Source organism: Serinus canaria, chromosome 1A (genome assembly GCF_022539315.1).
Source record: "Serinus canaria isolate serCan28SL12 chromosome 1A, serCan2020, whole genome shotgun sequence".
Lineage (NCBI taxonomy): Eukaryota > Metazoa > Chordata > Aves > Passeriformes > Fringillidae > Serinus > Serinus canaria.
In genome coordinates, this window is record NC_066314.1 from 66557775 (window position 1) to 66582530 (window position 24756).

At 48.1% G+C, this 24756-nt stretch overlaps 2 protein-coding genes across 3 annotated transcripts in view; both read left to right on the forward strand.

Annotated features, from left to right (window-relative positions):
• Positions 1-253: 253 nt before the first annotated feature.
• On the forward strand, positions 254-17857 carry WNT5B (Wnt family member 5B). Its single transcript, XM_009095123.4, has 4 exons — positions 254-381; positions 1084-1331; positions 6854-7146; positions 14503-17857. Exons 1-4 carry the CDS (start codon positions 302-304, stop codon positions 14959-14961), a joined length of 1080 nt encoding a protein of 359 aa, XP_009093371.2. The 5' UTR covers positions 254-301; the 3' UTR covers positions 14962-17857.
• A 6126-nt stretch (positions 17858-23983) lies between these two features.
• Positions 23984-24756, forward strand: part of ADIPOR2 (adiponectin receptor 2) — a 44710-nt gene continuing 43937 nt past the window's right edge. Inside the window, exon 1 of one of the 2 annotated variants that reach the window (XM_050984380.1) lies at positions 23984-24147. The gene's annotated coding sequence lies outside the window, so the exon portion shown is untranslated. Of the gene's footprint in view, positions 24148-24355; positions 24519-24756 lie in introns of those variants that run through there. The other variant, XM_018919783.3, reaches the window with a different exon arrangement.

Below are 24756 nucleotides of genomic sequence, written 5' to 3' on the forward strand. Positions count from 1 at the left end.
CCCTGCCGTCTGTGCGTTCCCCCCGGGCCGAACGGGGAAGCTCCGGCGGCGGCGGCGGAGCCCCGGCAGCGCGGCCCCTGCCCCGGGGCCGGGGGCGGGCGGGAGGCAGGGCCGCCGCCGGAGCCCCCGGGAGGCGGCGGCCGGGGGAGGGTCCTGCGGGGTGGGAGGGGGCGGCAGCCGGGCTGAGCTCGCCGCGCCCCCGCCGCACGCAGGCCCCGCTCCAGGGCTTCTCCTCGGCGCTTCTCCACAGGGCGCCCCGTCCCGGCGGCCAGCTCCGCGGGGGCTGCCCCCGCAGCCCACCATGACCGGGCCGAGGCTGGCCCTCGCCGCCGCGCTCCTCTGCAGCTGCACCTCGCCAGTGGCCGACGCCAACTCCTGGTGGTAAGTGAGGGGAGCCGGCTGCGCCTTTGTCCGCCGCGGGCCGGGGACCGGGACCGTCCGAGCCGTGCGGCTGCTCCTGCCCTGCGCCCTCCGCGGGAACTTCCCTGCCTGCCGGGCTTCTTTCGCAGCGGCTCGCTTCTCTCCGGGTTCCCCCCCTCCCGCTGTCTCTGCCCAGTTTCGGGAGTGGTGGGACGCAGCCCCTCTCGTCCAGGCATTTCTGGGCTCCTTTTGTATGGGCTCGCTGAAATGCCGTCCGGGCTTTAGGATGTAGGGAATGCGTAGGGAGTGGATGGGTAAGGTTTCCTACCCGCTGCCAAAAGCCCTGGGAGCAGCCGTGGAGCCCCTTCCCCCGAAGAGCGGAAAATAGCCTGGCTCCAAGGCAGGCATCGCTCGCTGGCGCTGTGTAAAATAGCTGCTGGCTTTCTTCTGCAGGGAAAGTGCTGAGCTTTCTCTGTGCCCCCTCCCCATCCCGGGTGTCCTCTGTGTTTAAATTCGGGCTACAAACGAACAGTGTTACTTCCGCTAGAACCCTGGAAAAGCTTCGCATCTGGCAGAGCTGTGGAGGGAGGCAGCTGACATGAGAAATGCGCCCGGGCTCCCGGAGCGGGGCTGGGCTGGGCTGGGCTGCTGGGGAGAGGTGTCGGGCGCTTCGCGGAGGGGGCCTCTCCCTCCAGACTCCCTGGGATGTTTTTCTCATCGTAGGTCTTTGGCCATGAACCCCATCCAGAGGCCTGAGATGTACATCATCGGCGCCCAGCCGGTGTGCAGCCAGCTGCCGGGGCTGTCCCCCGGGCAGCGCAAACTCTGCCAGCTCTACCAGGAGCACATGGTGTTCATCGGGGAAGGGGCCCGCAGCGCCATCAAGGAGTGCCAGTACCAGTTTCGGCAGCGGCGGTGGAACTGCAGCACGGTGGATAACACTTCCGTCTTTGGAAGGGTCATGAAAATAGGTAGGAACACCTGGAAGTACAGAAGTACACCCAGCACTACAGGGCCGTGCTGGGCGCAAGCCACTCTGTCCCTCTATCCCGTCCTTCAAATGCACACGCAGAAGTGATGAGCCCCATTAGCGCGGCTCCTAAAGCTGCCTTTAACGAGCTTTCCCATTCCCTGGTGTGCAGGCGCTGCCCGAGTGCTGCCTGCGAGCTGCCTGTGCCTGGCTGGTGGCACCGATGCACCTCGGCCACAGCAGGAGCCAGCTGGGGCGGCAGGGCGGCGAGGGGGACACAGTTTCTTTTGGGGGGAGCACGGGAAGGCCAGGAAGAGGGGGGCTGCCACTGTTTGGTGGGCTTCTTTAAAGGTAATGAGGGAAGAAGCTGGAGGCAGGAACAATGGCCCCGTGTTATCGTTCCAAACATCTCGAACAGGGAATGCAGCCCTGAGATGTAGCAAATATGGACTCTCCGGGCATGGAAATTCCCCCACTTCACCGTAGTGCCACTTTCTATGTAAACCTTAGAGATTTTTATAATTCCTGCCCTGCTGGCCATAAAAGGCACATTGACAGGCCATTGCTGCACTTGAATTGAGGTGTGACCTAGCTACATTGTCCCAGCTCCTTTTGAAATGCAGTCATCTGATGGCAAGAAACTGAGAAATCCGGGCTCGGTTTGATATGTCCGACAGCCAGGCCAATAAAGAAAAGGTGTTAAAACAGCCACACACACACACACACACATGCACACACAGACACACACACACTCCCTCACTCTCCACAACCCCGTCTGAAGGTTTTGTTTCCCACCCACAAAGCCAATCATTTACACAGAAGAATCAGAACTATTTCTCGGTTGTGAACTCGAGGGATGGAAAAAGACCTTCAGCTCCTGCATCCCCAGTATTGCTCACACTGGTTCTGGCTTCACTCTCAAAAGAACTGCATAAGCAGCAGGACACTGAGAGACAATGCATCTTTAATACCTCTGGGGCGTTAAGGAGATAGGGCACAAAGTCCTGTGATCTCTTCTGTTTGATCCTAAAATTCATGTGTCACCCTAGAGAATTCTAGGGACATTTCTGCACGTGTTACTCAATCTTGCAGAATTCCTAATTCAGCACACCAGACCTGTTCTAATTCCTCCCTTTCTGCCCAGCTCATAGCCCAACAGTTTTTCTCTGGGGTGCTCCCCTGGGAAATGGCTTTTCCTGGAAATACTTCCAGTTCCTGACACACATCCAAGGCATCTGTGCATCCTTGATCTCTCACTTGGGTGGTGGCCAGATGGGGCTGCATGCAATCCCAGATTGTTAAAACTTGTGCTTTGGGGGATGAAAACTGAAATTTCATCCACCAAAGGACAGAAAATACACCTCCATCTCTCCTTTCTGATGTCACTCCCTCATGTATAACTTCTCCTAAAGTATGCTGTAAATTTCAAATCCCCAGAGAAATACTTGTGACTCCACAAGGATTCAATAAAGTAGGAATCTTCCCTTTTGGAGTAATCCTCATTCTCCAGTAGCTTCCTGCAGCTCTCTGGGTTAGTGCAGTGAGAGGGTCCATGTGTGGAGAAGAGAAGTAAGGGTGAAGTAGGAGAGAGCAAAGATCAGAGCTGAAGGATGAAAAGCTCTGGAAGAATCAGATTGTATAGAGGAAGAAGGAACTAGAGTGGTTAGTGGAAGTGGGAGGATTTCTCATCACTAAAATGGATTTGATCCTATGAGTTAAGATTGGATTTGTGTTTTGGTGAAGGTGGAGTTGTTGTAGGTGTGTGATGGGTATGGCCATTAGTCCTGCTCCTGCCATTTGGTTTGTGTGTGCATGCATTTTTTGAGTGCTGTTGTATCTGGTAGGCATCTGCTGATGGCAGTGTGTGAGGTGGCTGCCTGCAGTTGCCCACTCTTTGCAAACCTATCCCGACAGAGTTTTGGAACCATTCTCTGGTCAGTTAGAGCACATTCAGATGTTTATGCTCCAGCACCAGACTGCACAAAAGAAAAATGTCACTAAAGGTGTCCTGGGGTATTCCAGGATCTTTGGTGATTCAGGCTGTTATCTGTGTCAGTGATAAGCTGCTGTGGAGGGAGATGCTGCCTCTCCTCTTTTTTATAGCTTCACCTTCCGTTTAACATTTTCCTGCACTGTAATGAGTCATTGCTTATCATTGCAGCAAATAGATTTTCCACACTGGAGAAGAAGACAAAGCCTTTCAATCTCTTAGGTTACGCCAGATACAAAGTCATTCTTCCCTAGGTTCATACTGTGTGTCTGTCTCCTGTTTTGAACCTCTGAGCCCCAAATCTGGACCACAGCCCTTTTTCTGTACTCTGTGCCAATGGCACGAGAAAGGTCTGGAGACCAGAATATCTGCAAGAGTGCACAGACATGCCAGATTGTTGTGGAGAGGGAGAGGAAGGGAGATAAGAAGGACCCAGAAGATGCATAGTGTGCCAACAACCCTTGCTGCCCACCCACCGATGTGAGCATGGCATATATTATGTGATTTCTGGAGCTGCACTGGATTGTGAGAGGGGAGGAGAACCTGACTTGTCCAAAGCCTGCGAGATCTGTGTGAGAGCACTTAGAAACCTGGAAGATCAGTTTCCTTTCCCCTTCACAGAACTTGACTCTGCTCAGGAACAGGAGAGCTGGTTGGTCTGTGTTTAATCATTACACCTTCATTTTGTGCTTTTCATGGGAGTGAGGCAGTCCAGTGATACAAAGCTTTTGGAGGAGCACCCGTAGCTCTGAAGTACGCTGCCTTGGAGCATTGTTTTTTCCTAGTGTTTACGTTGTTGGGAGACTTGCTCTTAGCTTTTAAATGTGGTTTATTCAGTAACAATATATAATGATGTAAAAAATTATCCTTCTGAAGTTGCTTCCTGTTCTGTCAATACAGATTTTAGACTGCACGTGTGTGTATGTATAGCTCTATACATTACATACAGACACATTCCTTACTGCTGCATTTATGAGAGGGAGAGGACAGAGCACCCCAAAAGGTTATGTTAGAATTTCCTCAGGGGAGGAGAGAACATATCTCCTTCAGAGGAATCCTAAATGCAAGGCTGGGGTTTCCAGGTTAGTCCAGTCATTTCTGGAGCCAAAGATCTTATCTCTTCTGCCCTTTCAAATGCTAAAAGTGGAAAAAAAAAGAAGACAGTCATAAAACAGAGAACAAAGAGAATTTTTTTTTCCTTGTTTTTCTTCGAGATCTACAAACTTTGGGGTAATGCTTTTAAAAACAACGAGCTGAAACGAAAACCTTTTCATTAAAAAAGTTCAAGAGACACACTTTTGTGTCCCCGACGACGGAGGGGGGGATGGGTGGGTGCGTTCTCCCATTTCCTTCTCGAGCAGCTCCAGAGAGGCGAGCCCTGGGAGCCCAGCCCTACCTGGGTGCTGCCGGAGCCGCGGTGCCCCGGGAGCGGCCGCGGCCCCGGCTCCCGGCGGGCGGGCACAGGAGGGCAGCAGAGCTCCGCCGAGCTCCCCGCCGCCGGGCACAGCTCCCGGGGCCCGCAGCCGTGTGCAGAATATTCGGGAATAACAGCCCAGTCCTTGGAGACGGCAGCACAGAGGTGCGGGACTGGGCTGGACTTTAAGAGGACGAGCGAAAACTCAAATACTTCTCCAAGTATTTGCTTTGTGGGCAGCAAGGTGGAGGGGAGAACCCCACCCTGCTGTGACTTGTTCCAGCCTCTTGTGCCACCACCATCCTCAGCAGCCTGAACGACTCGTGCAGTCGCAGGGGCTGTACACTGAGTTGTGCCGCTACATCTGACAGTGGAGATTATTAAAATACGGAGAGTAAAAGTGTAAATCCCAGTGTCTTTTCAGGGGTCTCAGTCAGGCTGTAAGGATGCTAAGCACCTGGAGTGATGCGGTCTCTGTTGCAGAGCTGTCACAGTGTGAGGTCCTTTCCTGCGCATGTATTTTAATCTCTTTAGACAGGGAAGTGCTCTCCTTCAAAAGGATGGTTGGTGTGTCCTCAGGGCTTTCTCCATACCGGTAGGGGCAAAACTGCACATTGGACTGTTGCCTTAAAAGACCCATAACATGGAAAACAAACTAGATGAGTAAAAGCTTGGTTTTGGTTACTGAAGAGTTAACCTGACTCCCTTACAGGCCAGTCTCATCTGAGTTGCCTTAACTAGGAATCACTCCTCTGTATCTCTTGGACCAGGGAGGTTTGGTGACCAGTTTTCTTCTAATGACCTGTGAGTAAAGACCTCCCTTCTGTGTTCTGTGTCCTGTAGCATTTTATCAGCTGTGTTCCAGAGCAGAAACCCTTAGTGTTCATCTCTCATTTAGGTGGGGTAAAAAATCCAAAGTTTTTCTGCCAGGTAGATGCCATTTACAGCCTTGCCTTTGTCTTGGGTCATTACCACTAAGCTGGTGATAAGCTGCTATTAATTAGGGATTGTCAGCACGTGCAAATTGGAACAAGAGCAGACCAAATGTGTCAGCTCAGCCCTGCTGAGGGAGCTGGCACTGAGAGCCTCCTAGCTGGTGATAAACTATGCTTTGAGGATCTGCCCTTTGAAGTCATCAAAATTTGCTCGAGAGCATCTTGCTGGGTTTTGGTGTAAGTAGCCCTTCACAATTAGATTGCTTATCCTAATGAAGCTTTGGCGGTTGTTCTCTTTATCACCTGCAAGTTTGGTGATGGGCACAATGGCTCTGAAGGTGTTGGTTCAGCTATTTATTAGACATGTGGTGAGAGTGTAGGTGTGGATTGCCTCCCTGTCCCTCTCCCTCTCTGCAGACACTCAGCACTCGTGGTGCTTGGCCTCATGCAGTGCTCTGCCTGTGCTGGTGCCCCGGTCACACTGGGGCTGAATCCCTGCCAGGAATACCGAGCTGGAGACCTGATCCAGCTGTGTAGGGTATGCACGCCAAGCAGGGCAGTCCCTAGTAAATCTGCTAATGGAAAAGTCTTTTCATTTATTGTGGACTACATGGGAGTTTTACTTCTTCCAGCGCTGTGGTTCTGCAGGCAGTGAAAGAGCCCCTGCCTTGATGTTGCAGTGTAAAAATGAGTTTCCTTCACTTTGTCTACAAATAATTTTCAGCTGACCTTATGTAAACTAAAATAAATCCAGTGAAGAGGAGCCCACAAAGACTGCATGTCCCAGTTAAATGAAAACCATTCCAGAGAGCAACTGGCCTAAGCAGAGTACTCCTTTTGCACAGACCCAACCTCGTTACTTGTTCTTAATGATTATTGGCAAATGCAGTGGCTAAGTCAGCAGCTGTATTTTCAGCAAGTGAGCAACCCTCCTGGTTGAGAGTTTCCTCCAGGTTAGAATGAAAGGATAAGTGAAGGGGAAAGAGGATGAGCAGTCCCTGCCTCTGGAGTTGTGATCCAGAGCAGAATGGATCCCTTGCACTTGACCATCACATCCTTTAGTTCCAGTAGATTCTGTGCACCTTCTCAGAGCTTGCTGTGGAGCCCGTTTGCGTGCTCCTGGCTGTGTGCAGCACACCAAATGAGACCTGTGTGGGGTTAATTTTCTCTCCCCTCTCTCCCAGGTAGCCGAGAGACCGCTTTCACCTACGCGGTGAGCGCGGCCGGCGTGGTGAACGCCATCAGCCGTGCGTGCCGCGAGGGAGAACTGTCCAGCTGCGGCTGCAGCCGCACCGCCCGGCCCAAGGACCTGCCCCGGGACTGGCTGTGGGGCGGCTGCGGGGACAACGTGGAGTACGGCTACCGCTTCGCCAAGGAGTTCGTGGATGCCAAGGAGAGGGAGAAGAACTACGTGCGAGGCTCCGAGGAGCAGGCTCGCATGCTGATGAACCTGCAGAACAACGAGGCTGGCCGCAGGGTAAGAGCGGTGCTGGACCTTTGCTTTGCCTCAGAGGGAGAGTCAGAAGGGTGGGGGTAGCTGGATGGCAGATTGCTTGGGGGTTTGATGGGGGATAATCCAGTGGTGCCCCAGTAAAAGCATACAGTCATGTTTTCTGCATTTTTGTGAATATTACAATGTTGACAGTATTCTGGTTTTAGTGTCAGGTTTCTGTTGCCAGTGAATTTTAGGGTCTGTTGAGATACTGTGTGGCACACATATGTAGGCGTTTAAGCCCTTTCCAAATAAACTAGGTGCTGTTATGGCCCATTTTTAAGGTTTATGTCTAAGAAATTAGCTTCCCAGAGCTCTGAGAGTAACAGGCTGGTGGTGAAAAGTACCTTTAGACACGTAGTGTTACAGAATCACAGGAATAATGAGCTTGGAAGAGACCTCTAAGATCATCGAGTCCAACCTATGCCCTAGTTGTTTTCTACTACCATCATTTAGATTTTTGGGACTATAAGGCCAGGAGCCTGGCCATCTCTGAAACTCAGGCCTTGTTCAGTTACCTTGGCACTGGGCACAGTAAATAGTTTGCATTTAGGTGGCAAACATTTTCTGAGAAGATTCACACTTGCGATCTGAGGACCCCTAGGGATGGAGAATCCATCACTTCCCTTTGTAGTATGATAGCCAGCATTAATGACTGTTTCAACTCTGAACCTAATTATCATTTGAATTTATCTGACACCGGCTTCCAGTCTGTTCTTTTATTGCCTTTTACAGCTAAATCCAAAACCCTCTTAGTAATCAGAATTTCCTTGGCATACAAGTATTTATCTACTGTAATTTATTCACCATTCTTTCTTGACAAACTAGATTGAAGACTCTCTCACTTTCAGAGGTTCTCATCAGCCATCAAATCATTTTCCTGTCACTTTAGTGTACCCTTTCCCATTTTCCCATACCCCTTTTGCATGCATTCAGTGTATGCACTTTTGCTTTTCACACAATTCCTCTGTCTGTGATTAATAGCCTGGAAGGTGTAGCATCATTCATATGCAGTGCAGCTGTGTAATCCTGCCTCTTTCCAAAAGTAGAACAGGAATACTAACTTGAACATTTGTGCATTTTCCCCAGGGTGTTTTAAATTTTTATCATTCTTCCCTAGAAGTAAGCTTTTCAAAGATTAATTTTATTTCTAATTCATGTTAAAAAATCCCATTAATTGTACTTAGTCTTGCTCTTCTGCACATTTCTAACTAATATCCTTAGTTTCCTTATCAATTTTCTGCCCTTTCTTACTTCTAATTGTTACTGAATTATCTTTCCCTTTCCGTTGGATTTCTGTCTTTTCTGCATGTAATTTCAGCTTCATTTAGACACCAAAGATGATTTGTTCCATTTTTTGGTTGTGAAATTGGTGTGTCAGGTTGAAGCATTGCAAGTACTTCATGGTTATTTTGCAAAACCAAATTGGGGTAAATTTGCAGTAGGTGAAGAACTGGGCTTGAGAGCTGTATAATTCACTGAGTTTTGGTTTGGGATTGGGTTTTTTGGCTTGGATGGGCAGCAACTTTGCATTTGCTTAGGAAATGGGGTGTGTGTGTGGTGGGGTAGTAGCCTGAATATGACATTCTTTTCTGAATTACTTGCTTTAGATATCCTACATGTCTGGAGCATGAACTTGTACTCTAGATAAATACCCTGCCTAAAGCAAGGAGTGAACATGACACTCCAAGAGCCTTGAGAGGTCCAGAGACAGAGTATGGCCCCTAGGCTGAGGTGCCAGGTGAACTGCAGTAACATAGATTAAAGGAACAGAAGTCATTTTAGATTAGATTAAATTAAAGGGAAGTATAAACCAGTGTGTAGTTAAGCTCATAGATTTTTAAAAACCAACCAAATAAACCCCCCAAAAAAACCCTCTGATAAACTAAGGGAGCTGGTTAATAAGCTCAGCTGAGGAACTGGATGTGGAGGAGGTCTGGAACTTTTTCAAATCCAAGATGCTAAAGCCATTATAAGTTTGCATGCCAACAAGAGAAAAAAGGTTGTAGGAACAATATCCAGACCTCACTGAATGAATAACTGCCACAGAGAAGCTGTTAGGAATAGATCAAGAGCCTTCTAACAGTGGAGGGAAAAAAAAAAGATAGCAAATAAATAATGAAAAGCTCTTAGAGGTCAAGAAGTGTAAAGAGGAGGTGAGAACAGTAAAACTCATGCTGAGTCAGACCTTGAAAAGGCTAATAAAATAAACAGCAAAAGTTTTCTAAACTTTGTACACTGGAGGAGATTGGAAGAAAGGAGGCAGCCAGTGAGGATGGGGCTGAGTCTCAAGGCAGAGAAATTTTGGTACCCAGAGTAAGTGAGTGCTTCGCCTGGGGCTTTGAGTTGGGGTGGGGGACACTGGATATCTCAGAGGAAAATAGTAAATAATTTGAGAAGACTTTTTCAAAGCTTGGTCACACAATCATTTAGAAGATTACTGATTTTCTAAAAGCAGACTGGATCTAATAGGTTGCATTTATGTGAACTTCTTTGAAACATTTGAGGTATTTCCCCCATGGGAAGTTCTTGGTTAAACTGGAAAATGTAAGGAAATTTGCAGTAGCTGTGAGATGGACAAAAAACTGGTTCAAGGAAAGATGTCAGTAAGTTGTGTGAAAGAATGTAGCTTGATTTTAGTGAAGCTTAATTAGCAGAGCTCATCAAGGATTTGCCCTTAGGATTTTTGTTTCTGAGCCTCAACACAAGTGCTAGGAATGGGCTGATGAACTTTGCTGTTGAAGCAAAGGTGGCAGGTATTACGACCACAGAGGAGAATCTGAATTTTGTACGGCTGCTAATGACACTCAGTAAAACAACATTAAGACCATCATTTGAGGCCTTGCATGAAATACATCTTTAGTCATTAGGAAAAGAGTAGGAAAGAATTGGTCTCAGCAGTTGGCTGCAACTGGCTGCAGATGTAATATGGCTTGGAAGGTGGTAAATATCCTGTAACACACTAGACATAAGTCTTTTTATACAACATGGGGGAATACTAATGCCATGTATTAAGCTCTCGTGAGGCCCCAAAGTATTGTGTGTTCTCATATTCCCAAGTAAAATGACCTCAGACTAGAAAAGGCTTGTTAGGGCTGACCCAAGGGATAGGAATCTTTTCTTAAGAAAGTTTGCTAGAGCAGCTTGCCATATTTAGCCTAGTAAAGTGGAAGTGGAGAGAGGATATGACTGATGTCTGTGTTCATGGGAGAAATAATAGGGAAGGAAAAGTACTTTTTAAGCAAAAGGCCAATTTGGCACAATAGCAAATGGGCATAAAGTAAATACATATAGGCTGGAAATAAAAAAAAAAAATATCTTATTGTTGGAATGGCAATCAGAATAATGGTGGGTGAAAAACTAATTGCTTTTAAAAGGGCATCCTATGCATTTAGGGAAAATATTACTTGAAGCAGTGCCTACAATAGCAAGACATCACACTTTATAACCCAGGAGGTCCTGTCTAGTCCTGCATTCCTAAACTTCTGAGATACTGGTTCTGTGAGTAGGAAGGTGCATATGTAACTCCTCATTCCCAGAAGTTTATGCTGGAAGAAAAGGACTGCTGGAGACCCAGCAGTGAGCACTGCAGAGTGACCACCAGCTGCCACCCCACTGCAGCCTTGCCCTGCTCTCACAGCCAGGGTTTCAGCTCATACCTTCTGATTTTTAGGCAGATGTTTGGCATGTCCCTTCACTCAGTTTCCTATGAATGAAAAAGTTCTCCTTGAATCCTGAGGAGCTCTGGTGGCAGGGGAGAGGCTTGTCCCTTCTCTCTGTGGCTCTCAGAAGGAGCTGGGGGTGGACAGGAGGGAATCAGATGTCTTTTATCTTTCAGGCAGTCCTGACCCCATCACCCCTTCACTCCACGTCGTAGTCCTTGTGGTGGTGGCTTCTGGCTTTATTGCTCCTGTTTGTTTGTCTTTGGCTGTTATCTCAATATGTCCTTTCCTTCCATCTGTCTTTTCTTCCAACTGGTCTCCATTACCCTCTCTTATTGCCTCCCTTCCTTATCTGTGGCTCTGTCTGGCAGGCTGTGGCAGTCAGTCCTCCCACTGTGTTTACCCAGTCAGCGTATGGCAGCCCTCAGTCATCAGTCACTCCAGCCACTGCCTGAAGAGCCTGCAAGGGGGTCTGGTTAATTGACCACAGAGGAATTACCCATTAATTCTCCTCCTGCTCCCATTCCTGCACAAAAAGAATTGGAAGAGAACTTGGGCTTATGGGAAGGGGCTTTAAGCCCTTCCATTAGAGGCATTTTCAACCTGTTTAAGTGGCATGGCCATGGGTCAGATCCCACCCTCAGAACTGCTTGTGGGGTCTGTTATTCTCTACCTTGACCTGAGCTCTGTCAGAGAGGAATTCTCCAATTTCCTCTGCTTTCTCCTCATCTGGGCAGTGAAGGGGGACAGTGGGAGGGTCATTCAGCAGCTGAAGCCATGGCTGGCTCCACAGCACCTGGGTGGTGGGAGCAGTGGGGGGCTGAGTGGCACCATGCTCACCTGTGATCACTGGTGGCACTCACCTTCCCCAGAACAGCTCCTGCCCACATGGGCCAGATGTTTTGAGCATCAGTTGCCTAAAGCCAAGTCAGAATGAACTCATTCCCATGACATTAACTGAAGGGGATTGAGTTACAGTGTTTTTCTAAAGGAACAAAGCCCAGGATTAGGAAGAATCATAATACTTTATAAAAACACATGCAAGGGCAAGGGAGACATGAGTGGCCTGGGATTTGACAGAACCATAACCAAAAAGTGCTAACACAGGCTTATAACAAGCAGGCTGGCAGTGTAGTGAGGATATAGTAAGTGTCTGGTGCTCAGGAAATTTAGCTGTAGCCTGTCTGGTCATAGTACAGCAGGAATCCTTAAGTCACAGTGTGGTTGGTCCTCTGCAGTTGTAGTTTGATCCAAGACAAGTGCTTAACTCCCAGCTTGTAGCTGTTGCATTGCACCATGAGGGATTGCCTTGGTAAATTGAGCTCTGAGGAGCAGAACTAAAGCTTTTCTGTTTTAAGAGCTCACTCCATTGACTTTCTCAGGAGCTGTATTGGCCTCCATGTGATTTAGCCATTAAGCCAAATTGAATCTTCACTAGCTGTCAAAAGCACTAGACATTAGCTAGGCAAGGAGCAACCAGTTGTTGTAGGAGAACTCTGACCTCTCCCTGCTGGTCCAGAACGTTGTTGTAGGCAGAAGGTTTTGCTTGCAGTATGCTCAATTGCCTTAATCATCTTGGCACATGAAAGCAGAGAGCTAGGAAGCTTTCTTCTGTGTCAGAAACCTCTGTTTGGCTGCTTTTTTTCAGCAGAAAACGTGGCTGGAAGACACATCACCATCTCTTTCAGAGCACCCTGTTTTGTTCTCATGTTCGTTGCTCTTCCCCCACCAGATACAGCTGGTGGTAATTTTGCAGCTGATGCCAAACATCTCTGCTTGGCATGCAGGATCTGGCAAAAGCACTGCAGGATGGTTTTGGGAGAGCAGATGTGAGCCTGATGGTGAGAGGATGATGAGCCAAGGGCTGGGGGTTAAGCTGCTGTAACACAGAACAGCTCTGACAGTGAGGGAATGCCCAGCTCTCTCTATCAGTGCCTGAGAGCTGACAGGAGCTCACGTGGCATTACACTTTTGTACCTGTCTCTGAAATGAATGGGAAGAGCAAAGCCAACCTGCATTTCAGTTTTCTTTCCTTGGTTTTTTATTTCTCAGTGTTTCTCTCACCTCCCAGCTAGCTTGGGGAGGAGGAGAGTAAACAGGAGAGTTTCCCTTCACATCCTGAGCTTGCCCTGATGAGGGTTTTACACTCCGAATTTTCAAGACTCTTTGCTAACTTCGATGCTGAATTTCCAGGGGTGTGATGCATCTGCAGCCCCTGCAGGCCCCTGAAAATGTAGCTGGAAGTGTCTGGGAAAAGACAGCACGGGAAGCTTGCATGTGCTGTTGAAATCCTGGCAGTTCTGCCTGGCGACAGCCGCGCTAGTGGAGGGAGCCGGGCACGAGATGGCGCAGGAACGCAGCGAGGGCTCCCGGCTCAGCCCTGCGCTGCCAGGGACACCTGGGGAGCGCCTCTCAGAGTATAGGGATAAAATGTTTCTAAAGTCATAAAATGTTCAAGGAAGGTAGGAAAGATAGGCTGGGTGAGCCCTGAGGAAATGTTAGGCTGCACCTGTATAATCATTTAATGACTATGATAAATGATGTGATTGTTAGATGCGATGATTGTTTGGTAATTGGGTATAATTATTGTTTAATCGTAACAAGAATCGAGAGAAATTATTCTAGGGGGTTTGATAGAAATTACAAAAATACATGCTTAGATGAAATCACAATACAGTTTAACCATTAATGGTTATGTAATGTTAAAGGTATAAAAACATGTTTATCCTCAACCCATGTCAGAGTCAGATTTGGGTCTGTACGCCTGACACCCAGAGCTTTTCAATAAAAGCACCTGCATATAATCATTATGTGTTCCTGAATGCTAGCACCTCGAGCTGTCTTCCAGGGAGATGTGTCCCTCTGTGCACCACCACCCCTGCCTGCCTCTCTCTGGACACTGCCCCTGGATGAGCTCCTCTTGGGGCAGATGATGGGAAAGGGTGTGGGCCCATGGATTTGTTTCCAAAGGATGCAGATGTATCCCTGTAATGATAGTGTCTGTTCCTGGTGCGGGCAGTAGGAAATGGGCTGGTTCCCAGGTGTTCCCTCTGCAGCACTGAATGGGAAAAACATGCCACACTGTGGAGGTCAAGCTTAGAACTTCTTAATATCTCACTAGATATACTTTTCTGCAGCTTAGGGAGTTATTCTAGACAAGCGTTAATACACAGACCATTGCTCTATTTGTCTTTATTTTTTTACTTTTTACATAATTTTTCTGCTGACCTATCTCATGGCTACTGCTTAGCTCTAATCACAGTTCTGCTGTCTCTGAGGTCTGCTTTTGTCAGCTTTCCCAAAACCCTCTGACTTTATGGATTCCCACAGTCTGTGAGGTGGGGAGTTTCCAGAGTCCACGCAAAGAGGGCTCCTTCTCTTTTTCTCCTACTCTTGACCCTGCTGTCAAGCCAGAAGTCTGCCAGAGGGAAAGAAGGTGGGGTGAGGAAGTCGTGTTTGCAGGCAGTGTGACCAGAAATAGAAATTCTTAGGGAACAGGAGCGCAGCAGTCGCAACAGGGGGAGGAGAAGACCTTTGTCTCCTCTGAAGGGCGAAACAACAGAAATTGCGGGATAATCAAAGCAGTTCTGAGAGCGCGATGAATTCGTTGTAATTAAGCCAGCTGCCAGTGCAGCAGGAATAAACAGAGCCCTGCCTGATTGCATTTCTCTCCCCACAGGCCGTGTACAAGCTGGCAGACGTGGCCTGCAAGTGCCACGGCGTGTCGGGCTCGTGCAGCCTCAAGACCTGCTGGCTGCAGCTGGCCGACTTCCGCAAGGTGGGCGACCTGCTGAAGGAGAAGTACGACAGCGCCGCCGCCATGAGGATCAGCCGCAAGGGCAAGCTGGAGCTGGTCAACAACCGCTTCAACATGCCCACCCAGGAGGACCTGGTCTACGTGGACCCCAGCCCGGACTATTGCCTCCGCAACGAGACCACGGGCTCGCTGGGCACCCAGGGCAGGCTGTGCAACAAGACCTCGGAGGGCATGGATGGCTGCGAGCTGATGTGCTGCGGCCGGGGCTACGACCAGTTCAAGAGCGTGCAGGTGGAGCGCTGCCACTGCAAGTTCCACTGGTGCTGTTATGTCAAGTGTAAAAAGTGCACAGAGATCGTTGACCAGTACGTCTGTAAATGAAAGGAGCTGCCAAAGCAACAAATCTATATTATATAAAGCTATATAAATATATTTTATATTTGTATAAATAAACAGATTATAATAATTAAAGAAGCTTATTTAAGAGACATTTTGGTTTTGAAATCTCCCCCCCACACACACACATCAGGCCAGCTAATTTGACGTTCCTTCAGTTCTGCTGAGGAATCTGTCTTTGGGTGCATGTCCCCTCGGATGCTTCAGTCAGGATGAAGAAGCTGAGGAGGTGCTGGCAAAGCACACCAGCATGTGCTCTTTCATTATAGAAAGAAAGTCAGTAAGAAGAAGAGGAGTGGGTTCTTTCTTCTCTCTGATCAGTAAATCTCAGCATTTTGGAACAGTTACTGCACATTGGAAATTACAGCCAGTCAATGGTGAGTCTTAGTTATTCAGATTGCAAATCCTGCACTGGGAAATTTGGAACTGATTCTTGGTCCCTCTGAAGGGCTTTGTCACATTAGAGGAAAGGTTAGCTAAGGCTACGTGAGTATGGGTTAAAATCCCCAGTCTTGTAAACCATTCCTGGATGCTCCCCAGACCACAGTGGGGTAGAGGAAAGTTCACAGCCTGCTGTTATGAAGAAGGAAGGTTCAACCTGTGGCTGACCAGTGCACAGCCTGGGAGTGCCCATGAAGCCAGCATCTGGCTCTTCTGTACCACCTGGGCCAAGGGCAATCTGCCCAGCTCAAGCCCCATGGCTCTGTGTGTGTGAGTGATTTTTTTTTTTCTTTTCCTTTAAATCCCATGCTGAAACTTATTTTTTCAATAGAGAGGAAAAGCTGCTGGTGCCAGGGATGTTTGCAGAGTATATTTGTCAGTGGAAAGAAGTGCTGCACACGCACACATGCTCATAGCTGCACTCCTCATCCTGCTGCCAGTTCTCTCTGAAGTGGCTGCAGGTGGTCACCTTGTTCAGCTCTAAATCCTCCTCACTGCCAGCCCAGTTGAATAGTTTCTCTTTAACATTAAATGTCCCTCAATGACATTTCTTTCCCTCTGTTATTTTTGTGTATGCCTGGGTGTTTTTATTCTTTTGGTGAGGTTCTTTTATTTTGCTGCTCTGTGTTTCAAAGGACAGGGGCTGTGCTCTTCCCTGGCATAAGCTAACTACAGGAATGTTTGCTCCCAGGGTGTGGGTGTGTGTTCACTGTGGACGTCTTCTCTGTGTTTTTTCTTGGTAATAAAACTGTACCAGAGCAGAAGGCTTTACCAAAGTCTGCTAATCAGTCTTACCACATTGGGATTTAAGTACAATCCAAATCATAAAGCAGGGAGCAAATGCTGTTTCTAGCACAAGACATTTCCTGTACCTCTCAGCATCTGCGGAGTTCATTTGCAGTCAGAACAATCAAGAGAAGCCAATTCCCAAAATATGAGGGTTTGCTAATATCCATCCGCTTTGTTACTGACACCACAAGGGTGTTGGTTTTTTTTCCCTGTAAATTTTTAAATGCTTAAAATATGCCAATAAGCAATGAGCCAGTCATGAAGATTATTTTTATATTAAACCTCTGTTTCTTATAAAACATTGTAGTTTTACAGATTCCACCATTTCAACCACCAGAGAACAATTTAAATGCACCTTTCATATTTCAAATATTTGAGGACTCCAGAAAAGCACAAGGAAGAGAAATTATGCTTAATAATTAGGAGCTGTTGTTTTTTTAAACCAATGTGTCCAGTTTTTTGTTTTTTTTTTTTAATCCAACAGGCAATATATTTGCTGGCATCCCAGAATGCAGTTTTTTGGAATATAAACAGTGGTCTAGATTTACTTTATTATATAAAATCCAAAGCCAGTGGTATTGTAATTCAAAGTAACGGAAATAGTTTTCCATGCATGGAAAAAATGTGAGTGCAGTGGCCTGATCCAACTTCCATTAAACTTCAGTGGGAGCTGGACTGAGCCCAAGATGGGATCAAATGTGTGAGCTATTCACTCCTGGGATACTCTGTTTCTAGCCCAGTAATAAAATTTGCTCTACCTTGGATACATCTGAAAAAGACCTTTCTTCCCACCACCCTCACCTCATGTTCTTGTCCATCCTTCTTGCATCAGTGCTTGAAGGTGTCAGCTCTTCGTATATGACACCCTCAGGCATTGTTAATGTGTCTAATAATTCAAAATTACTTCATCTGACCTTTCTGATAAAGACCACACGTTTTAGGGAGTCACAACTCTCCTTGTGGTTTGGCACCACAATTAATTTTGTGGGTGTAAACAACTCTGGAAGCGGAAAAGTTGGCATTGTTATGACTGCTATTCCTCTGGGTGTCCCTGGATATGTCCTTCTTTTTCCATCTAAAATGTTGTCTGGATGGAAAAAAATATGGTTTTTGGCCCTTTGTCCCAGCATTCCAGACCTCTGGCAGGCTGGCTGGAGCCAGCAGTTCCTACTGGACTGGGACCATATAGTGATAGGAGAGAAGTGACCATTAGATTTCTTTTCCCCTTCTTTTTTTTTCAGGTTTCAGTATTTTAGATTTTCTGGGAATTTTGTATCCAAAAATTTGATCCCACCAAACTCTAGCTTCAAATATATTTTCAATGGCACTCACACATAAAACAACGTCCATGAGGTGGTAGTAAGTATGAAATAAAAGCACAGCCAGACTGGCTTGATGCAAATGCAAAGGAAGTCAAACAGAAAGCTGCAGCAGAACTGCTTCTTTCCCATGATAGTTAAAAAGTGGTGGATTTTAAGTTGTGCCTTGTTTGATGCACAAAGTGATAGAAAGGGGTGTGCTGGGGCTGGGAGCTGAGTTTAATTCTGAGCTCTGCTGATAATCTGCATTGTAATTTTCACATAGTTATCTAATTTCTTTGCGTTTTAGCCTCCATCCTCCTTTTGTATAAAATAAAGAGCAGAATATCTCCTTTTTCTGTAAAGATCTTTGAGAAACATGGCTGAAAAAAAGTTTAATTGGAGGCTGAGGTTCTCTGCTCATTAACTCTGGCAGGCAGGCAGCTGTATCCTCATTGTGTGGGGACACTCAATTTGGCACAGAGAGCCTCAGCAGCACCTTGCAGGGTCAGAGGGGGTTGCTGGGGGGCTCAGCAGGAGCCTCAGAGGGTCTGCAGCAGCAAAGCATTGCTCTGGCACAATGTTGGAGGCAGGGCTGTGCTACAAAAGAGAGGTCAACTCAGGGCTTGTTTATTTATGGGTATTGAAGATCTTGTAGCTAAAGTAAGGCTTAGGGAGGTCAGCCTGGTCTCTGCCTGCTCAAATTCTGTTTGCAGATTCATGTGGATAAGACACTCACACAGTACACTTACATACTGTGGTCTGGTAGCTGGCTGCCACATTCCAGCCCTGAAGCTGCTGAACTTCAGGGCTGATAGAAATGGCCACCCTTAAGTCATGTAAAACTACAATATTTTGGGCTTAAAGGCACTGTGCAAATATAGTGTTACTGCAAGGCAGTGAACATGGGCTCCTAAACAGAGCTGAACAGGATGCAAATCTGTCATCATTTTCCAGCTGGCAACTACTGCCTAAGTTATGGTGGGAATGAATGAGGCCTCAGTGTGCTCTGCTGCAAGGTAAGCTGAGCAATAGCTGATCCCAGAACAGAAACTTTCAGTTGATATTAATCATGCTACAAAGAAGGTTCTGAGAGGTTTGTGAGAAAATTTAAATGAACCTTCTAACACTGCTGAACTTCATGCCACTTGAATCATTTGAAGGCTTCCATTCTTTCTCCCCCAAAAGGAGAGCTCAGAGCTCAGTGTAGCAGGGTGGCCTTTTGCAATTCAGGAAACTGCCGTGTTGAATCCAGACATGCAGGACTGGTGTAACTTACACTTTCTATATGGACCAAAGTTTGTACCCTATATACCCTGAGAAAGCACAAATGAAGCAGATCTTGTTCAGTCATGTGAAATCAAACATGCAAGAGCCCCTCTCTGCACACTTGACCCCATGCAGAGAGAACCCTAGTAGGTTTAAATTACACTGTGGGAGCAATTCCTCATCACCTGTGGCTACAGAAATATAGACAGTATTTTCATCTGCTGACACAGCCAGAGAACATCCCAAGGAGACCTTGGGAAATACCTTCCAGTAACTACAGGGCATTTCTCAAGTGTCTGTCACAAGGCTGTTCCAGAATCAGCTGCTTATATGGTCATTAACTTTCATTTAGCTTTTGTTTAACTCTATTTCAGGTTAAGTAGTTTCTAGCAGATACTCTGTAAAGGGAAATTCACTGAAGGGCAGGCTGTGAAGGAGCTGTCATAGGACAGACACACAGCAGATGTGAACATAATCCCAGATCCCCTTCCCACAGGCCAGCTCTGGCCATGTCTAATCCCTGGGACACAGGGATGCATCCCATCTCCTTGGTGCAGATGTGTATCCTGGCCAGATTCTAACTGCCTGGCACCAACACCCTGTGTGCAAAGGCTTGTGGATGCAGAGACTGTCAAGTGGGTAGCCTGTCCCAGCTCCAGGCTTTGGGACTGGGCCACCTCCTCCATACCAGATCTGAAGTCTAAATATAACCAGCTCAAAGATAAGCAAAGGTTAAATTTCTGTGCCCAACAGAACACTTAGCAGAAAGGACAGAAAGAATCATGATCAGCAGTTGTGAATCCCCAAATAAAAATAATAAACCCCACAGTATGATACAATGATCACAGTTCCATCAGTCAGTCTTCTGCAGGACCTGAAGCTGTTACTATACTCTCTTGTTTCTTAGCTCTGTTTAAATGACAGTTAATTTTTTAAATTTTTTTTTTTAATTAGAATTCAAAAAGGTATGACCTACATGATAGCATTTCCTTGAAGACAGAAAGACAGAAAGGGGGAGTAAACAGGGTCAGGAATTCTCCCTGTGAGCAGAGATCAAATGCAGCAGCCATAAAAAGAACTACTAAATACTGCCCTGTGACACTCGAGTTGGACACCTGCCCTAATGTCACAGTTACCTCCGAGTTACCCACCCAGTGCAAGCTGGCTCTGATGCCCCCCAGCTGTCAGGTCTGGCAGCAGTTCCAGCTGTTTGGAATGTGGTGGGTGCACCAGACTTCAGCAGCGGGACTGAGTGGGTGGAGAGGGTGGGGCCCTTGGTGATTTGAGAGGAGAGGAAGACTCTGATAAGGAAAGAAATACAAAGAGTGAGGAGACGCTGCTTTGCTGGGAGGTTGCAGTGTCTCCCTCAGGCCATTTTCCCATCCGTTTTCTCCTTTTCCCACATGGTGGCAGCTGTCCTGGGGACTTCAGAAGGGAGTTGCTCAGGTATGTTTGCCAATAGAGGTGAAACGGCTTGAAGGCTTGCAGCAGCAGCACACATCCTGAAAAAAAAAAAAAAAAAAAAAAAAAAAGGTCCAGGCTCTTGCTTACCCTAAGGCAGTTTTATTCTGAATCATCATTTGTCTTGTGGCTCTTCCTAGAGTGCCATATCGCTGTGTCAGCCCTCCACAAGACTCCCAAAACATCGAGACGATGCGGGATGGGCTGGGTGGGGTGCAAGGACAACACTGTCTTTCAGGGGAAAAATATGAAAATATGTGGGGTAGACCCAGCGTTGGAGCTAAGTGTAACCTGTCTTGTCCACAGCCTCAAGGAACTGCACAAGGATTTGGCATCTGCTTGGCCTGAGCAAACACCTAGGCCGTTCTTTTAGAGCAGCAGCTCTCTGCAGGTCGTTGTGATGATTCTGGCCAGGCTCAGTTTCATTTGCCGCAGGCAGATGTGTTTTCTCTTGCTCGGGAAGAACAGAGTTAACCAGTAATGACCTGCCAACTTCCACAAATCACAGGGCTGTGTATATAGGACAAACACATTCTGAAGGAATTAAGGCAATGAACATTTTATTACTGCTACATTTTCTAGGAATCATCTGCAAATGCCCAGGCAGTACATAACTCTGTTTTTGAAATTGTGTTTTACTGTATTGCAGGGCACAGCTTTGCTTTTTGATTTCCAGGCTCTTGAACCAGAATAAACTACCCAAATTCCTTTTATTTAATATTTATTGAATCAGTATTCCTATCTCATTTTCCCTCTTAATTGGCTGCATACACGTTAAGTTATGGTGACAGGAAATGACAGATGAAAATGACATGCAGTTTTTACGTATATTTTTCGTCAGTGAAGCTCAAAATATTTTTAAATCATTAGCGCCATTTTACAGAAGAAATCCTGAAAGACAGGGCAGGAAATACTTCATCCGACAGGCACGGGGTGGAGCTGGAGCAGCCACTGCAGCTGCTGCTCCCCGTGCTGCTGCCCAACGGCTGCTAAAATACATTTTGATTGATGAGAGAAACCCTAAGTGTGTGTAAGAGTGCAACTTGAAATGTTCAGGAACTACCTTGCTCCTTTCACAGTAACAAAAACTTTGATGAATGTGCGAGGTGGGATATATTCTAAAGGAGACAATAGGGAATCATAGTTTTATAAATAGTTTTAAGGAATGGGCAGGATGTATTTATTGTTTGTGGGTATTAGGGATCAAAACAACTCAAATATTAATTTATAGGGGTAATTTTGCTTCCTTTAACTATGTCATTCACAGTCACTGGTTTGAGCTAAAATTTCTGGGTGTGGGGACAAGTGGATTAGCTCAGCAAAGCACTAAAGTACATGGAGCCACACAAATTACAGACAGGCTGTCCAAATCATCCAGTTATTCTCCCTGGCAATTGCTAGATTGTCCTCCAACAGAGTAGTGTTCCCTTTGTGTTTTGACTGGTCTCACTGTAGAACATGCAGGTGTAGGGTTTCCAGCTTTTTCCCCTAGGACATTTTTGAGAGGTGAAATCTCCACGTCACAGAGGTTTTCCTGCTGCTCAGCCAACACTTCCCATTCCTTAACAGGGCAAGTTCTTGTTCTCTTTGGTGCTCCCCCTCCGTGCCTCTACACCAGACACAGGTGTTTGGGCCCTGGACAGGCAGGCCAGTCTGTCCAGTGGGGCTTCTTCCCCCTCCTCCAGCTGCCCTGGACACAGGGATGTCCACACCACAGAATCACAGACTGGGTCAGGCTGGAAGGGACCATAGTGGGTCATCTGGTGCCACCTCCCTGCTCGAACATGTGAGACAGGACTGTATTCAGATGGTTCTGGAATATCTCCCAAAAGGGAGGTTTCAAACCCTTTCTGGACATTCTGTTCCAGTGCATGGTCACTTGTACAGTAAAGGAGTCCTTCCTCATATTCAGGTGGAATTTCCTGTACATCAGTGTCTGCCCATTGCCTCTTGTCCTATTGCCTGGCATCACTGAGAAGAGCCTGGCTCCATCCTCTTGGCACTTCCATTCAGACACATTCAGACCCCAATCAGGTCCCCTCCCAATGTTCTCTTCTAGTGCAAAAACAAAAATAGATCTCAGCTGTCATTTAAACAGAGCTAAGAAACAACAAGAGATTTTAGTGACAGCTTCAGATCCTGCAGGAGAAGACTGATGGATGGAGGCTATGAGCATGATATGATCATTGTGTAATAATAGGGGGTTTATTATTGTTGTTTGGGGATTCACAAATGCTGATCATGATTCTTTTTGTCCTTTCTGGCATATGTTCTATTGGGCACCTTCCCTGCAGTGAGTTGTGCTGTGCCTGTACAGCTCTGGGCTGTTCCCACAGGTGGCCTCGTGGTCATGGAAGTGCTGGGGTTTCCCCTGACGCTGATTCCCAGAGGAGAGGGTGACACTGCCTGCTCAGGGCACACAGGAAGCAGCAAAAAGGGGAACTCCCCTCCAGCCTGGAGGCCATCGCTGGGGGCTGGAAACTCTGTTCCTTGCCAATCCCTTCTGTTCTGTGGCCACAACAATCCCAGGTAGTGATACAGGCTGGGGACAGATTATCAGGTGACCCCAATGTCTGGGGAGAATGATGTGCAGAACTCCATGATATCAGGAAGGCAAATTAATTACTTTATTATACTATATTATATTTTAACCATATTAAAGAGATACATGTTATAGTACATCATATTTCTAACTAACTACTGGAAAACCTGTGATTATCAGCCGACAGTCCTGACACACACACACACACACACATGCACACACACATACACACACAGATCCAATTGGTCTATCAAACACCATCAGAATCCAATCAAGCAATCCCTTCAGGTAAATAATCTTCCAACACATTCCACATGTTCAAAACAACAGGAGCAGCAAGCAGAAATAAGCATTGTTTCTTCTTCTCTGCTTCTTTCACAGCTTTTCTCTGTTCAGAGGGCGTGTGAATACCACAACAGAGTGGTTGGAAAGCCGGCTGGAAAAGGACCTGGGAGTGTTGGTGAACAACCAGCTGAACATGAGCCAGCAGAGTGCCATCAGCATCCTGGCCTGTGTCAGGAAGATCATGGCCAGCAGGAGCAGGGCAGTGGTTGTCCCCCTGTCCTGGGCACTGCTGAGGCCACACCTCGAGGGCTGTGTCCAGTTCTGGGCCCTTCACCTCAGGAAGAACTTTTTGGTGCTGGAGCAAGTCCATACAAAGGCAGTGAAACTGGTGAAGGGTCTGGATACATTTCACAAGGAGTAGCTGAGGGAGCTGGGGCTGTTTAGCCGGGAGTGAAGGAGGTTCAGGGGAAACCTTGTGGCTCTGCACAACTCCCTGACAGGAGGGTGCAGCCAGGTGGGGGTCTGGCTCTTCTTCCAGACAATAGCGACAGGACGAGAGCACTTGGTCTTAAAGTGCCAGCTGGAGGCTTAGGTTGGACATGAGGAAGAATTTCTTTACAGAAGAAGAAATGGGCTGTCCAGGGAGCCGGGGGAGTCACCGTCCCTGGAGGTGTTTACGGAAAGAGTGGACATGGTCTAGACAACATGGTGATCTCCGGCCACAGGCTGGACTCGATATCTCAGAACTCTTTCCCCGCAGAAAGTGATTCCAGGAATCTGTTCCCGGCAGGGAGGGGGATAAAGCCCCCTGCCCCAGGCCTCGCTCCGCTCTCGGTGCGGCTGCGCGCCCTCGGCGCCGCCTCCTCGGTGCGCGGGCCGGGCCGGGCCGGGCCCGCTGCGCGTCCTTCCGGCCCCGGGCGCGCAGCCGCGGCGGCGCGTCCCGCATTGGCGGCGGCGGCCTCGTGCGATGGTGACGCCGTAGGGACGGAGGAGGCGGCGGCCGGGCCGGGCGGGCGGCGGCGGTGGCGGCGGCAGCGGCGGCCGCGGGACGGGGGCGGCGGCAGCACCTCCGCCGGCCGTTGCCAGGTGAGCGAGCGCCGGGGAGCCGCGGCCCCGCTCCGCTCCGCGGGGGCTGCGCGGCCCGGCCGCAACCCGCGGGGCCGGGGCTCCCCGCCCTGGCGTGCGGCCGCACTTCGGGGCGGCGGGAGGGACCCGCGGCGGGCGGGCGGGCGGCCTGCGCTGGTGTCGCTGCCGGCGGGGCGGGGGTGGCGGGGCGGGAGGCGGGCGCAGGGCGCTGGCCGAGCCGGGCCGGGCCGAGCTGGGCTGGGCCGGGCCCTGTGGGCGAGCGGAGCCCGCGGGCAGCGAGTTCGCTCGGGGGCACGGCGGAGCCCCGGGAATCGCCGGCTGCAGCAGGAGGCTTTGGGCCAGTGGAGCGCTCTAAGTGGGTCAAGAGCACCGTAAGTGGGTCTTGTTTATAGCCTTCGTGCACTTGTTGCTTGTCAGGGCAGGGAAATCTGCTGCTGCGTCTGAAAGCTTCTTACGGAGGCAATATAAGTAATAATTCCTCCGTTTGCACAGTATGGGAGCCTTTGTGACAGCAGAGTGTTTCTAAGTGCTTATATCTATGAACATTGGAGTTAACAACAGTAGATAAATGTAATATAGACATTTGATATTAGGGTAACCACAGTTTGG